At 35.4% G+C, this 12,778-nt stretch overlaps 2 protein-coding genes across 2 annotated transcripts; both read right to left on the bottom strand.

The window, feature by feature from the left end:
- Positions 1-4,106: 4,106 nt before the first annotated feature.
- On the bottom strand, positions 4,107-6,729 carry LOC107018826. Its single transcript, XM_015219408.2, has 5 exons — positions 6,388-6,729; positions 5,668-5,740; positions 5,383-5,434; positions 5,121-5,190; positions 4,107-4,532 (listed from the first exon to the last, which is right to left on the bottom strand). The coding sequence occupies exons 1-5, from the start codon at positions 6,553-6,555 to the stop codon at positions 4,446-4,448; spliced, it is 450 nt and encodes a 149-aa protein (XP_015074894.1). The 5' UTR covers positions 6,556-6,729; the 3' UTR covers positions 4,107-4,445.
- A 341-nt stretch (positions 6,730-7,070) lies between these two features.
- Positions 7,071-12,073, bottom strand: LOC107020811 (pentatricopeptide repeat-containing protein At1g26460, mitochondrial). Its single transcript, XM_015221314.2, has 6 exons — positions 11,421-12,073; positions 9,475-9,706; positions 8,897-9,379; positions 8,548-8,754; positions 7,928-8,065; positions 7,071-7,836 (listed from the first exon to the last, which is right to left on the bottom strand). Exons 1-6 carry the CDS (start codon positions 12,023-12,025, stop codon positions 7,648-7,650), a joined length of 1,854 nt encoding a protein of 617 aa, XP_015076800.1. The 5' UTR covers positions 12,026-12,073; the 3' UTR covers positions 7,071-7,647.
- Between the last annotated feature and the right edge of the window lie 705 nt (positions 12,074-12,778).

Below are 12,778 nucleotides of genomic sequence, written 5' to 3'. Positions count from 1 at the left end.
TATATAATATTCACCTTTCTCCCACTCTTTTCCCCTCTCTCTCGCCTCTCGCCTCTCTCTCCCAGTCTCGCTCGCCTTTCTCCTCCAAATAACATGTAGCTACAAATTGTAATTATCAAACTATAGCTATAGAGAGTAATTAATTATTTTTAGTGGCTATATGTGAAAGTTTCCCTATAAAAATACACTTTATATACGTATTTATTCAAAATTTATTTTTTTTACACTATTTATATGGAAATTATTAGTACTTAATATTGTTTTTTCAGTTACTAGTTTTAGGTAAGATATTATCAACTCAACATTGAAAAACATCCTTTAAGTGAGACAATTATTATATGTATTGTTAACATAATGCTATTATTAATAAGTTGATAAATTTTAAATAAAGATAAGAGTAAGAACCGTAGAATTTGACTCAAGAAGTTGATGACTTGGTATACCTCATTTTAATATGCTTATACTCTATTAATGCTTGAAATTAAAAAGAAAAAAAAAGAATTTGTAATTCACTTTTTCCAACATCTTTCACTATTAAATCTTATTTTAACAAAGTACAAAAAATATTAAAGTGGATAAAATATTTATTTTTAAAAAAAAATTATACTTTTTATCATAAATAATCAATTCTTCTATAAAATTTTTGACACATAATTTAATCTTGACAAAAATTTGGGGGGCTAAGGCAAAGACCTTAAATTTCAAAGCATAGAGTCGTCCCTGCGGTTTTCTTATTTCATTTCTGAGAGTCTGGCATGACCTAAGCTCACCCGCAAAGCCACAATGAGTTGAAGAAGCATTGTGTATAGTCCCATCATTTTTAAGACATTTTTATATTTACGAGCCAATTTTTAGAAATTACGCGACTTTCTTGATTTTTCGTGTGTATTAGCCAATGGATCTGGCGTCTTGGAGCAATTTTTTTTGGGGCGTCCATTAAGACCTTACTAACGGTGTGAGTTTGTCCCGAGGGGAAAACGTCTGCATTTTCAAGTTCAAACGAGACCTAAAGCATGAATGACTAAATTTATCGTTTTACATGTGTTATAATCCATGAATTTTAGGTAATACGTGATCTTGACGGTTTTTTTGTCGAAACTTATTGTGGGCGTCCGTTAAGACCTTATTAATGGTGTGAGTTGGTCCCGAGGACAAACGTTTGCATTTTCAAGTTCAAGCGAGGCCTACAGAGGGAATGACTAAATTTATTGTTTATCATGTTCTATAGTTCGTGAATTATGGGTGATATGTGATACCGATAGGTTTTTGCAAATTTTTTTGTGGGCGTCTGTTAAGACCTTATTACCTTATTAGTGGCGTGAGTTGGTCTCGAAGGGCAAACGTCTGCATTTCAAGTTTAAACAAGGTCAGAGCGGGATTGACAAAATTTATCATTTCACATGTGCTATAGTTCAGGAATTTTGGGTGATACGTGATCTCGGTGGATTTTTGATCAAATTTTTGTGGGTGTCCGTTAAGACCTTATTAATGGTGTTTGTTGGTCCTGAGGGGCAAACATCCGCATTTTCAAGATCAGACGAGGCCTAGAGTCTGAATGACCAAATTTATTATTTTGTGCTATAGTCCATGGATTTTAGATGATACATGATCCCAACGGGTTTTTGGTCAAAAAAATTTGTACTGTCTGTTAAGACCTTATAATGGCGTGAGTTGGTCCCGAGGGTCAAACATCCGCATTTTCAAGTTCAAACGAGGCCCAAAGCAAGAATGACCAAATTTAACGTTTTACATATGCTATAATCCATGAATTTTGGGTGATACATGATCCCAACGGGATTTTGACCAAAATATTTTTAAAGTGCCTTTTAAGACCTTATTAATGGTGTGAGTTTGTTTCGAAGGAAAAACGTCCGCATTTTCAAGTTCAAACGAGGCCCAGAGCAGGAATACCAAATTTACCATTTTATGTGTGCTATATAGTCCATAATTTTTGGATGATACGTGATTTTAGTGGGGTTTTAGCCAAAATTTATTGTGGGCGCCCGTTAAGACCTTATTAATGGCGTAAGTTGGTCTCGATGGGAAAATATTTGTATTTTCAAGTTCAAACGAGGCCCACAATGGAAATGATCAAATTATCATTTCACATGTGTTATAATACATGAATTTTGGGTGATACGCGATCGTGATGGGTTTTTTGCGCCAAAAGTTTTTATGGGCTTCCGTTAAGATCCTGTTAATACCGTGAGTTGTCCTGAGGGGGAAATGTTCGCATTTCAAGTTCAAATGAGACTCAGAACGGACCAAATTTACCGTTTTACATGTGCTATACTATGAATTTTGGGTGATACGTGATTCCAATGGTTTTTTGGCCAGATTTTCTTGTAGGCGTCCATTGAGACCTTATTAATGGTGTGAGTTTGTTTCGAGGGGAAAACGTCAGCATTTTCAAATTCAAACGAGGCCTAGAGTGGGAATGACCAAATCTACCGTTTTACATGTGCTATAGTCCATAGATTTTAGGTGATACATGATCCCGATAGATTTTTGGCCTAAACTTTTTAGGGCGTCTGTTAAGATCTTATTAATAGCATGAGTTGGCCCCGAGGGGCAAATGTCCATATTTTCAATTACAAACGAGGCCTAGAGTGGGGAATACCAAATTTACCATTTTACATGTGTTATCGTCCACGAATTTTTGGTGATACGTGATCCCCACTGGTTTTTGGGTGAAATTTATTTGGGTTTCCCTTAAGACCTTATCAGTGGTATGAGTTGGTCCTGAGGGGAAAACGTTTGCATTTTCAAGTTTAAACGAGACCCAGAGCAAGAATGCCCAAATTTACCGTTTCACGTGTGGTGTAGTCCAGGCTTACGGGCAAATTTTACTTAAAAATTTTGCGAGACCCTCTGTAATGATATGGAGGAGTGATACATATAGTTTCACCATGATCCAATGTCTTTTTGGCATTAAAAAGTCAGCAAGAATTAGGTGCATTTTCTATAGGCTCACCATGACCTGTGCTATATTTTTGTCATTTAGAGGCCATTCATCAGAAACATGCAATTTACATAGTGTGTTAGTTAATGCATTTTTTTTATGATTTGGATTTCTGGCACTTTTTCTGTAAAACATTTAAAAGATCCTCTGTAGTAATCTGGGGAGCGATATCTGTGCAATTTTCTTAGTTCGTGTGTTAGTTAATGAATTTTTTCATTATTTGGATTTCTGGCACTTTTTATGCAAAACATTTACAAGATCCTCTGTAATGATCAGGGGAACGGTAAATATAGTTTTACCATTATCTGCACCATATTTTCAAACTACTCAACAAGAATTAAGCGATTTTCTCAATTTTTTGAGTGTCAGTGAAGGAATTTTTTAGTGATATGGTTTCTTAGCACTTTTTTTGCAAAACCTGTATAGGATCCTCCGTAATGACCTGTTGGAGCAGTACGTATAACCTCATCCTGATCTGCAGCGATTTTTTAGCATTTAGGAATCACTCAACAAAATTAGGCCATTTTCCAAGTTTTTTGTGTCTTAGTCAATGAGTTTTTTGATGATATGGCTTCTAGACACTATTTTTTCAAAAATTTTACATAATCCTCCGTAATGACTTGGGAGAGCGGTATGTCCATACTATGATCCAGAGCATTTTTTTCGCATTTAGAATCACTCAACAAGAATTAGACAATTTCTCAGATATGACTTCCAAGTACTTTTTTAGTGATATGCAAAACCTTTTCAAGATCCTTCATAATAACCTGAGAGAGTAGTATGTATTATGTAAAGTCTCATCATGATCCGAGTCATTTTTATAGCATTTAGGATCACTCAAAAGGAAATAGACGATTTTCTTAATTTTTTTGTGTATTAATCAATAAATTTTTTTGTGATATGATATTTGCCCTAGAAGGATAGCAAAGTTCCCTCTAGGATAAAGTGAAACATCTTTTGGTTCCTTGTTACTCTATGCCCAATGACCACTAATTTTTGCCACATGAAAGAAATCTACCATGAAGCAATTTAACCAAGTTAGAAAAGGAATAATAAGCTCTCTAGCCATCTAAAATTTTGCATATATGCAACACAACAACTAATTCCATAATGATTATTCAACCAAGCTCTTTAAGCAACCAGATTCAAAAGGACAGCTCGATGCACAAAATATCTCATGTTTACACAGTGCGTCTGTGGAAGGGTGGCACCCAAGGAGTATGGTGTAGACAGCATCTCTTGGCACAGTGGATGTTGATGCTTCACAATATATCAAATCTCTATGAGAAAAATTGTAAAAAGATCCAACTGTCTACTGTATATATAAGGAAAGCTGAAATATCAGCATGCATACAAACTTTTCAGTAAGATTAATAGATGCAGAATCTCTATGGCATCAAAAAAAAAATTTAACCACCCAGATACTACTATACAAAAACTGCCATATGTAGAAGTTCAATATCCATATCGATTCCAACTTAGTTCAAGGTTCATCCTTCGAGAAATAACTGTGAGGTAGGCAAAACTCTTCCTCTTGATTTAGGATTTCAGAGTCCTCGTCCTCTGGTTTCTGAAATTAGTAAAAATGAATACAACTATAAGAACACTCGTTCCACGTAACTACTAAAAAGATTGCCCCATTAAACCAAGATTCTAGCCAATGAAACAGAACAGAAGCATAAGTTGAAGGTTCTATGCAATAAAATGACGAATAGTAACATAAGCATATTTTCATGAAGTGCTACGTAATTCTCAAGGTAAATTATGTAGTCCAACAAATTTTGTTTCAAGTATTCAATCTCTTTCTATCGAGATCAAATATCAATAGGATGTATGCTGTACAGGGCCAAAATTTAGCAACAAATTGAATAAATCTGTCTCCTTGATGTCGCTTTCCAATGTCCTAATTTTGGTCTCTTGGAATAGACGGGATTAACTATGATAAATTATTTCTAAGAAACTCGGATTATTACTTCAAGAACATGCAACGCTGTATATTGGTATATCAGTTATGATCCTGCTATTTGTGGAGCAGGAAGAATGGCTTTACACATGTAAATATTTCTGCTCAAACAAGCAGCCTTTCAAATCAAATACTTAATAACGGAAAAGTTGTGAAGATTGAAGTTAAATAGAAAGTAAAACCAATAATACATACCACCATATCCAAGTTGTAGAAGCGATCCAGCAGCTTCAAAACATCATCAGGAGCAAATTGCCTATTGAAGCTGTGACAAAAAATCCAGTGTGGAAAGACAAATGATAAAGTTATGTTAAGTTTCTTCATTCTAAGGTACACATTTTACACGTGCCTCAGATTTCTTATTTCTTTTCTGAGAGTGTTGGCATGAGCGAAGCTCATTAACAAAGCCACAAAATGAAGAGTTAATAAACGAAAAGAACAAATGTAGCCTAGTAACCTTCTACGTAGATGCTCTGTTAAGCCGTATAGGACAAAATGACGATGGATGCCTGCAATGTTAAACGTCTGATCACTCCCACAACAGAAAGAAAAATTTAATGCAAGTTCCAGATTACACCACGAGTTTCTATCCACCACATTTTACTGTGAATTTTACTTATGAACTAGACAAACTACCATAAAGTTGCCACCTTTTCAGCTTTAATAACAGAAAACACAGCAAAACTTAAAAGAGGAACATATAACATGAGCAATGACACATAACACTTCCTACAAATTATACCTCTCAATTTGGCAGGGGGATAGATTTCAAGAGCCTCCAACAATCTTATCTCCAATTCCACCTGTGATTGTTCCTATAGTTCGAAAAATAAACATACCCATAAAGGAAAAAAAACAAAAGAATCCATCAATACTGTAAAACACATCAACAAGCATATAATTAGCAGCAAAGCTATGAATTTTACAAGGGGATTCAAAATACAAAGAAACCAAAGGGATTCAACATCTTCATCTTTTTATACTCATGGTATCTGATACGCTTTCGCATGACTCAATAAATTCCACAGCATACCTGTCAACTCCCATCAGCAACACGTACCAAGTAACTCTATCCACCAAGGCCAACCGATGGTAATTTAAATAAAAGGGATTCAACATCTTTTTTTTCATTATTAGATAACCGCGTTGTCCGAGTCCGGATGATTGTCACCTCCCACCGACAATAGGTACTATCAGGTAGGCTGATCCCCACTTTTTGAGTCCTATGCCTATTAAGAGCAAGACTGATACTTGTCTATTCCTACTCTCTATCCCCAAGGCTAGAACAAATGTATATTTAATCAAAAGGGATTCAACATCTAATAAGTATCTAATATAAAAATTCAAACTTAATAGTATAATTTTTCGACGAATGATGTTTGGTCCGATACCCTACCCCATGCATATATGAATAAAAACACAAAAGGTACCTAAATTTTTCTTAATTAAGAAAAAAAAGTACCTTACGAAGAGCAGAAGATGCAGGTTTACAAGGAGAATGAACAGACATTCCATCTTGTTCAGCTTCTTCTCCACCTTCTTCAACTTCCTCTTCTTCTTCTACAACTGTTTCCTTTTCCATTTCTGCTTCTTTCTTCCCTTTGCCACTTGCACCAGTATTCTGCCCCATTTGCTTTTTGGTTCTTGGGATTTTCTGGGTATGGAAAATTTACCACTTTTTTGGAGAATGATCCATCAAAGATTTGATTTTTTTATATAAATTTTTCGTTTCTTGAAACGGGTTTTGATTCAATTTATTGAGAGAGAAAAAAAAACTAGGTATTTTCAATTTGTTTGATCTAAAATTCAAGATTCTAATGGGCTGGTTTTTGGGGGTTTTGAATTGGATCAGTTTTGGGCTCTTGAATTTAATAAGTATCAAATTAAAACTAAATATTTTTAAATTAAAATTATTTGACATAAATAGCTATAGTTTGCCTAGAGTTAGCTCTAATTTGATATATCAAACACATAAAATCGCACTAGAAATATCTATTAATTCATATAGTTATGATTATATTAAAAAAAATGCATACAAGCAAGTAGAATAGTAACTACGATAAAATAGAGTTATAATCGAAGAATAAGAAATAGTTGATAATAACATAAATCGGAGGATAAGAAATTAAAGGAAGGATAAACAAGGAGGCTAAAAGGGTGGTAGACAAGTTTTTCTCACACCTCAAAATGTAGCAAACAGAAATTCACATGTAAAATTGGTAATCAACTATGGAAGAAACTGAAGAAAAAAAAACAAGAATAAAGCAGAAAATTGCACTTGATGCAAACTGCTTCAGCATGAAGAGTAGAGTTTATTCAAAAATGAGATGGATCTCATTTCATTAGCAATTCCCTGTCTTTAAAAGCTACCTAATGGGTGGAAAAAAGAATACATAAATATGTTAAAACAAAAACCTTCTAACCAGACACCATCCTCCACAGCTCAATACTAACCAGAACTAAGTAATTTACAGCCACTGGTTAGAGGATCGCCCCGAGGCATATGAGATGTGACACTGCTAAACTTTGCGAACGCCAACATCAGCTGTCCAACTAGCACAGAGGCAAGCTAGAAGAAGAGGGAAAAGAGTCTTTTAACATTCAAATGCTAGAAGCACTGATATTCTAATATTTCATTCCATCAAGTTTCTCAGCAGAAGGGCGAGAAATTTTGAACGGGTGTTGACTATGCATGCTACCTCTAACTCCACTTCAGCAACATCTAACCAGAATATTCCATGTTGTATCTAAGATTAAAGAGCATGTTACGACGATTCTCTGCACCCATTCGGATGTTAAACTTCTTGGTCAACTCCTCAACTCGATCATCAGATTCATAATCCATCTCTCGACTACATCGTCTTCGGATCTTTTTCAGCATGTCCTTGGAAGGTTTATACTGGGCATGTACCTGCACATGAAGCCAAAGTATAGTTCCTTAGCTAAAATGACAAGCAGGTTCATTTAATTAATAAATATTGGGAGAGTGAAAAGCAGGTTACCATCTCATCAACTACTGAAAGTGCAGCTTTCGGTTCTCGCTTAATAAGATGAGCATCAACAAGTAGAGAATATGTCATTTCATTTGGCTTCACTCCTAAATCCATAAAGTGCTCATAGACTTTTGTGGCTTCATCCCTCTGCAACAAGAAAAGATATTTTATTAATATTCATATAATCATAGAACAGAAGAAAGGCATCCTATGCAATTATTTGTTCCAATTACTTGTGCATACAAATGAAAGAATGTAGCTTCGAGCTATTATGACAATACTTGGGATAAGAACCTTCAAAATTATCACAGTCAGTACTTTATTTTATGATGAAAAATTCATTTGGAGTGAACCCTTTGGACCAACCACAGACTTCAAAACTCAGGGATGATGGCCCTGCCCCTTGAACTTTAGTTTCAATTGACACAGGGCTTGAACTTGTGACGTAAGACACAAGTCCTCAACATTTACCAATTGAGCTTAATCCTGGGGGCTAATTAGTAAAATGACTCCTTCTGGTTTTTCTCAGTACATGTTTACCGATGAACAAATAAATAGGATCCAAAGAAATGACCTCTAGGTTGAACCCATACTATGTGCATTCAGATGTTACATTCATTTCAATTTACCTTGCCAAGCTTCCCAAATGCATATATCAGCGCATTGTATGAATGGATATCTGGGGTTAATCCAAAAGTGGATTCAATTGCAGCAAATGTCTGATAAGCACGATCAATATCCCATATATTGGCACAGCCTAAAATTACACAATTGAGTGCAGCAAGAGACTTGAAAGGGGGGTCTGCTCGGCTCAAATTCTCCAGCTGATAGTAAACCTGGAATATTTGGAAGTCAGTGGCAATACTAAGTTTAAGAAGTGACCCAGTTAGAGAACATCCAACGCACTTAAGCAGGTACAGCAAAGTGCTAAGCTGTGAGATATACAGAATTCTTAGTTGGAAGAGAAAGAGAACATACAGAGTCCAGGGTGACAAAACCATTCCTGCAGCAAGCAACAGCCAGTGGATTCAAAGAGGTAAAGGGAGAAAATAGTTCTTCTGCACTCTCATCTTTAGAATTAGCATAAGCTTTCTCAAACTCATGCAGGGTAGCAAAAGCATTCTGCAATTGTCCCAATGACGCATGGGCATACATCTTTGCAAGGAAAGACTCAGGGTTAGGGATCCTCATTTGCCGTAGTGAGCGCTTAAGGACTTCCCAAGCACCATTAAGGAGTTTCACATTGTATGTTCTACCAGCAGTTCCAAGTGCAGCCACAAGCAGTCCTTCGTCAACACTGAGTAAAACAGGGGGCTTCACAGTCTCACCTCTAACAATCCATTTCACAAAGAACTCCAAGGAAGTAAAAGCTAGTTCACTATTATCTGCTTGTAATGCACTATCAGCAAGGTGTGTGCACATGTTCCAAGGCGGCAACAGGCCTTTGTTCTGATCTGTTTTCTGGGAATACCCAAAACAGCAGTATCAAGACTAAAATATATTTCAAATAATAGAAAGTTTCATGGTTCAGATGATCTCATCGAAGGGATACAAACCTTGCATTTCTCTATTATTGACACCAATGCATCCAGCCTGTTGCTGTAGATACAGCTTCGCACACACTCATTAAATACATTCATGGATAGCTTATACCCAGATTTTAAGGCTGAATCAATATATTTCAACGCATCATCAATAAGGTTTGCTTTAAATAGCAAGCCAGTAACCAAATCATATGACTCTTCATCAGGCAAAGCTTCTTTATACTCTACTCCGGTTGCAATCATCCTGGCATAAGTATAGCACATGAGATCTATCAAATATCATCAATGCATGACAGAGTACTTGCATGCATGATGAAAATACATAGTGAACTGTCACAATCAAGACAAGCTCAATAAGCTCCACGAGATTCCTTGTCACTTAGTAAACTTGCTATCCACACTAAATCGAAAGGAGCCAGAGAATTCAAGAATAACCAAGCTGAAAGAATGAAAAAGGAGGAGCAAAGACATATGGCAAAATTTTGTTTGCAGCAAGACTAAACTAAAGGAATATAAAACCCAAATAATAAAGCTATGAATCCACTAGTAACTAACAGACAGGAGTTTGGACTTTTGCTGCAACGGGAATAGTTTTAGCACGCCTCACTCAGTTCATTTTAGAGGCAGTTCCCCTCTATGTTATTTTGAATGTTCCATTGTTTTGGTAAGGCTAAGAGCCTGTTTGGATTGACTTATGACTGATAAGCCAAAAGCCATGAGTTAGATATGGCTTTTGGCTTATTTTACTTATTTTGGCTTAAAAATAAGTGCTTATAAGTACTCCTTATTTTACTTAGAACGTGTTTGCATTGGCTTAATTAAGTAGTTTTAAATTTCAAATGCTGAAGCTTAATTTATATTGGATGAAAAATAAATATTTGTGATAAGAAGAAGTTAATAGATTAATCAAAGCAAAACAGTTGAAGAGCTAAAATAAGTCCAATTTATTGCTTTTGACTCAAAAATACTTAATTTAAAAGTTACTCTGAATTTTGTCAATCCCTTTGAAACTTTTGAAAATAACTTAAAAGCTATTTTGGCTTAAAAGCACCTAAAGTAAGTCAATCCAAAGAGGCACTAAATAGAGAACTTCGTTTTGTCAATCGCAACCAGCTGGCGGGCTATATCACAACACTGGTAAAATCTGGCAAAGCTTCTTAGTGTGTTTATACTGTACACAAATATGAATAAACGTCAGAAGCATTTTTTGACTAATATGAAACCTTCCAAATAAATACCATACCATAATCCTAGATCACCCTAGCAGCCAACCGAAAGGACCACAAATGTTAATTTCACAACAAATGAAGATAGTATCTTTATGTCAATATACATGCCTTATAAATTCTCTATTTCTAATCTATGAATATAAAGGTCTTAAAACTCCAACTCACTAAATTTGAGTCTAAGTTTTTCTGTGTTGCGTTTCTTTTACTGCAACGAACTTTTCAGCCCAATACTAATCTCAACTAACAGTCTCCAACTTTAGAAAATATAATTAAGGTCAACAACAATTTCATATAAACGAACTAACAGTCTCCAACTTTAGAAAATATAATACAGGCTAACAACGATTTCATATAAAAGAACAATAAAGCAAATAAAGGGATATCCACAGTTACATACAAAGTTTTAATTTTTATACCAGGTTAGACGTCATCCTCACCTTCCTCCGGCTTATCACTTAATACTACTAGTTTATAATAAGCATGGATCCACAACCTAAAAGTAAAGCAACAACCCTATACTGAAAGACTACCCGTGTACATAACTTAAATGCATAATAGATGTTATCACACTTGTTCTATACATTTGCTATTTCTTTTGAGCGGAGGTTCTATATGAAACGGTTACCCCGCAAAGGTAGAGTTAAAGGTTTGCATACATCCTACCCGTATATATGACTATATTGTACAACAAATATATTCAAAGCTAAGTGATTAGCTCGAAATACAAACCTTTCGAGCAATTTGACAGCTTTATCAGCCCATGACAATGGTTCACCAGATTGAAACATAGCTTTCAAGATCAAATTATGCGAAGCAGTATTAGCAACAAGTCCATACTCCTCCATTTGACTAGCTAATCCCAACAAATCATCAGCAGTAGCACCCATCATCAAATTAGCTCTCAAATAATAATTAAACAGATTCGCATCAGGCTTATTCGGTTTCCCATTTCTATCCAACGACCTAATCCAAAGCTCAAACACCTGTTTCATATCCTCCCACCTCTGCGTCGTTACCCAATCAGCAAACAGATTCATTAAACCTTCCACATCAAGTGATTCCGACATTGCCTGCATACGCGCAGCTGGCGATTGGCGTAAGAACCCCAAGGGTACAACGGAGGAAGATACAGATTGTGAGGTAGCTGCAAATGGGGATCTCCAGTTTTCATTGTAGAGTGGGCTACCGGAGGATGGATTTGGGGGTAGTGGGGTAGTGTTCTCCGGCGGAGTTCCGGCGAGTTGAGGTTCTTGTGAGAGGAAAGGAGCGGTTGTGATTGATTTGAAATTTGTTAATTTTCTGATCAACGGTCGTGATCGAATCAGGATCGCCATTGTAAGTGTTTTTAAGCTTTTTGGGGGAAATAATTTGCTAGGGTTTTAGGATGTTGAAGAAGAAGAAAAGATTAGAGGGGTATTATTGATATTATCTAGAAGTTTAGGGGTAAATTTACTGTATTCAATTGTTTTGGGCTGGACTTTACGTATTGGGCTTCAAAAAGGCTTGAAATTATACTCAACGACCTTAGAAATGACTGATCTTTAACTTTTAACGTCTGGGCTTGTTCAATGAATAAATCTTTTAGGAATCGTTTGGTAGCTAATAAAGAAACGGCTTATTCATGTGTCAATTTATTGAGAGGAACTTTCGCAAATAGCTACTATAATAAATTTAATTATTCTTCATAACTATAGTCTGCATATTTATGGGTTGTAGTTTGTCTCGTTTGTGTGATTCGCAGGTTTGTATAATTCGCGAATGTATTGTATAATTCCATTATTTTTGTATAACTAGAAATAATAAATTTATACAATTACAAACATCAGAAGTGTTCACAAATTATATTATGCAAATTTTGAATTATATAAAAGTTATACAAATTATATCATACATATTTCGAGTTATACAAACGTGTGAATTATACAAAATTAAAAAGATGAGCCGCGTAATTATAGCTGAAAGTAGGTCGCGGATTGTAATTAAGACAAACTATAGTTATGTTAAGTAATTAACTCATATATGTTTGCTTATACACGTAATTTTCCTATTTATTTATAAGTTATACAACATTTGGTAGCTAATAAGGA

The sequence above is a fragment of the Solanum pennellii genome, chromosome 5 (assembly GCF_001406875.1).
Source record: "Solanum pennellii chromosome 5, SPENNV200".
Classification (NCBI taxonomy): domain Eukaryota; kingdom Viridiplantae; phylum Streptophyta; class Magnoliopsida; order Solanales; family Solanaceae; genus Solanum; species Solanum pennellii.
Note: the sequence above shows the minus strand (reverse complement) of the source record. Positions and strands in the feature narration are given on the sequence as shown.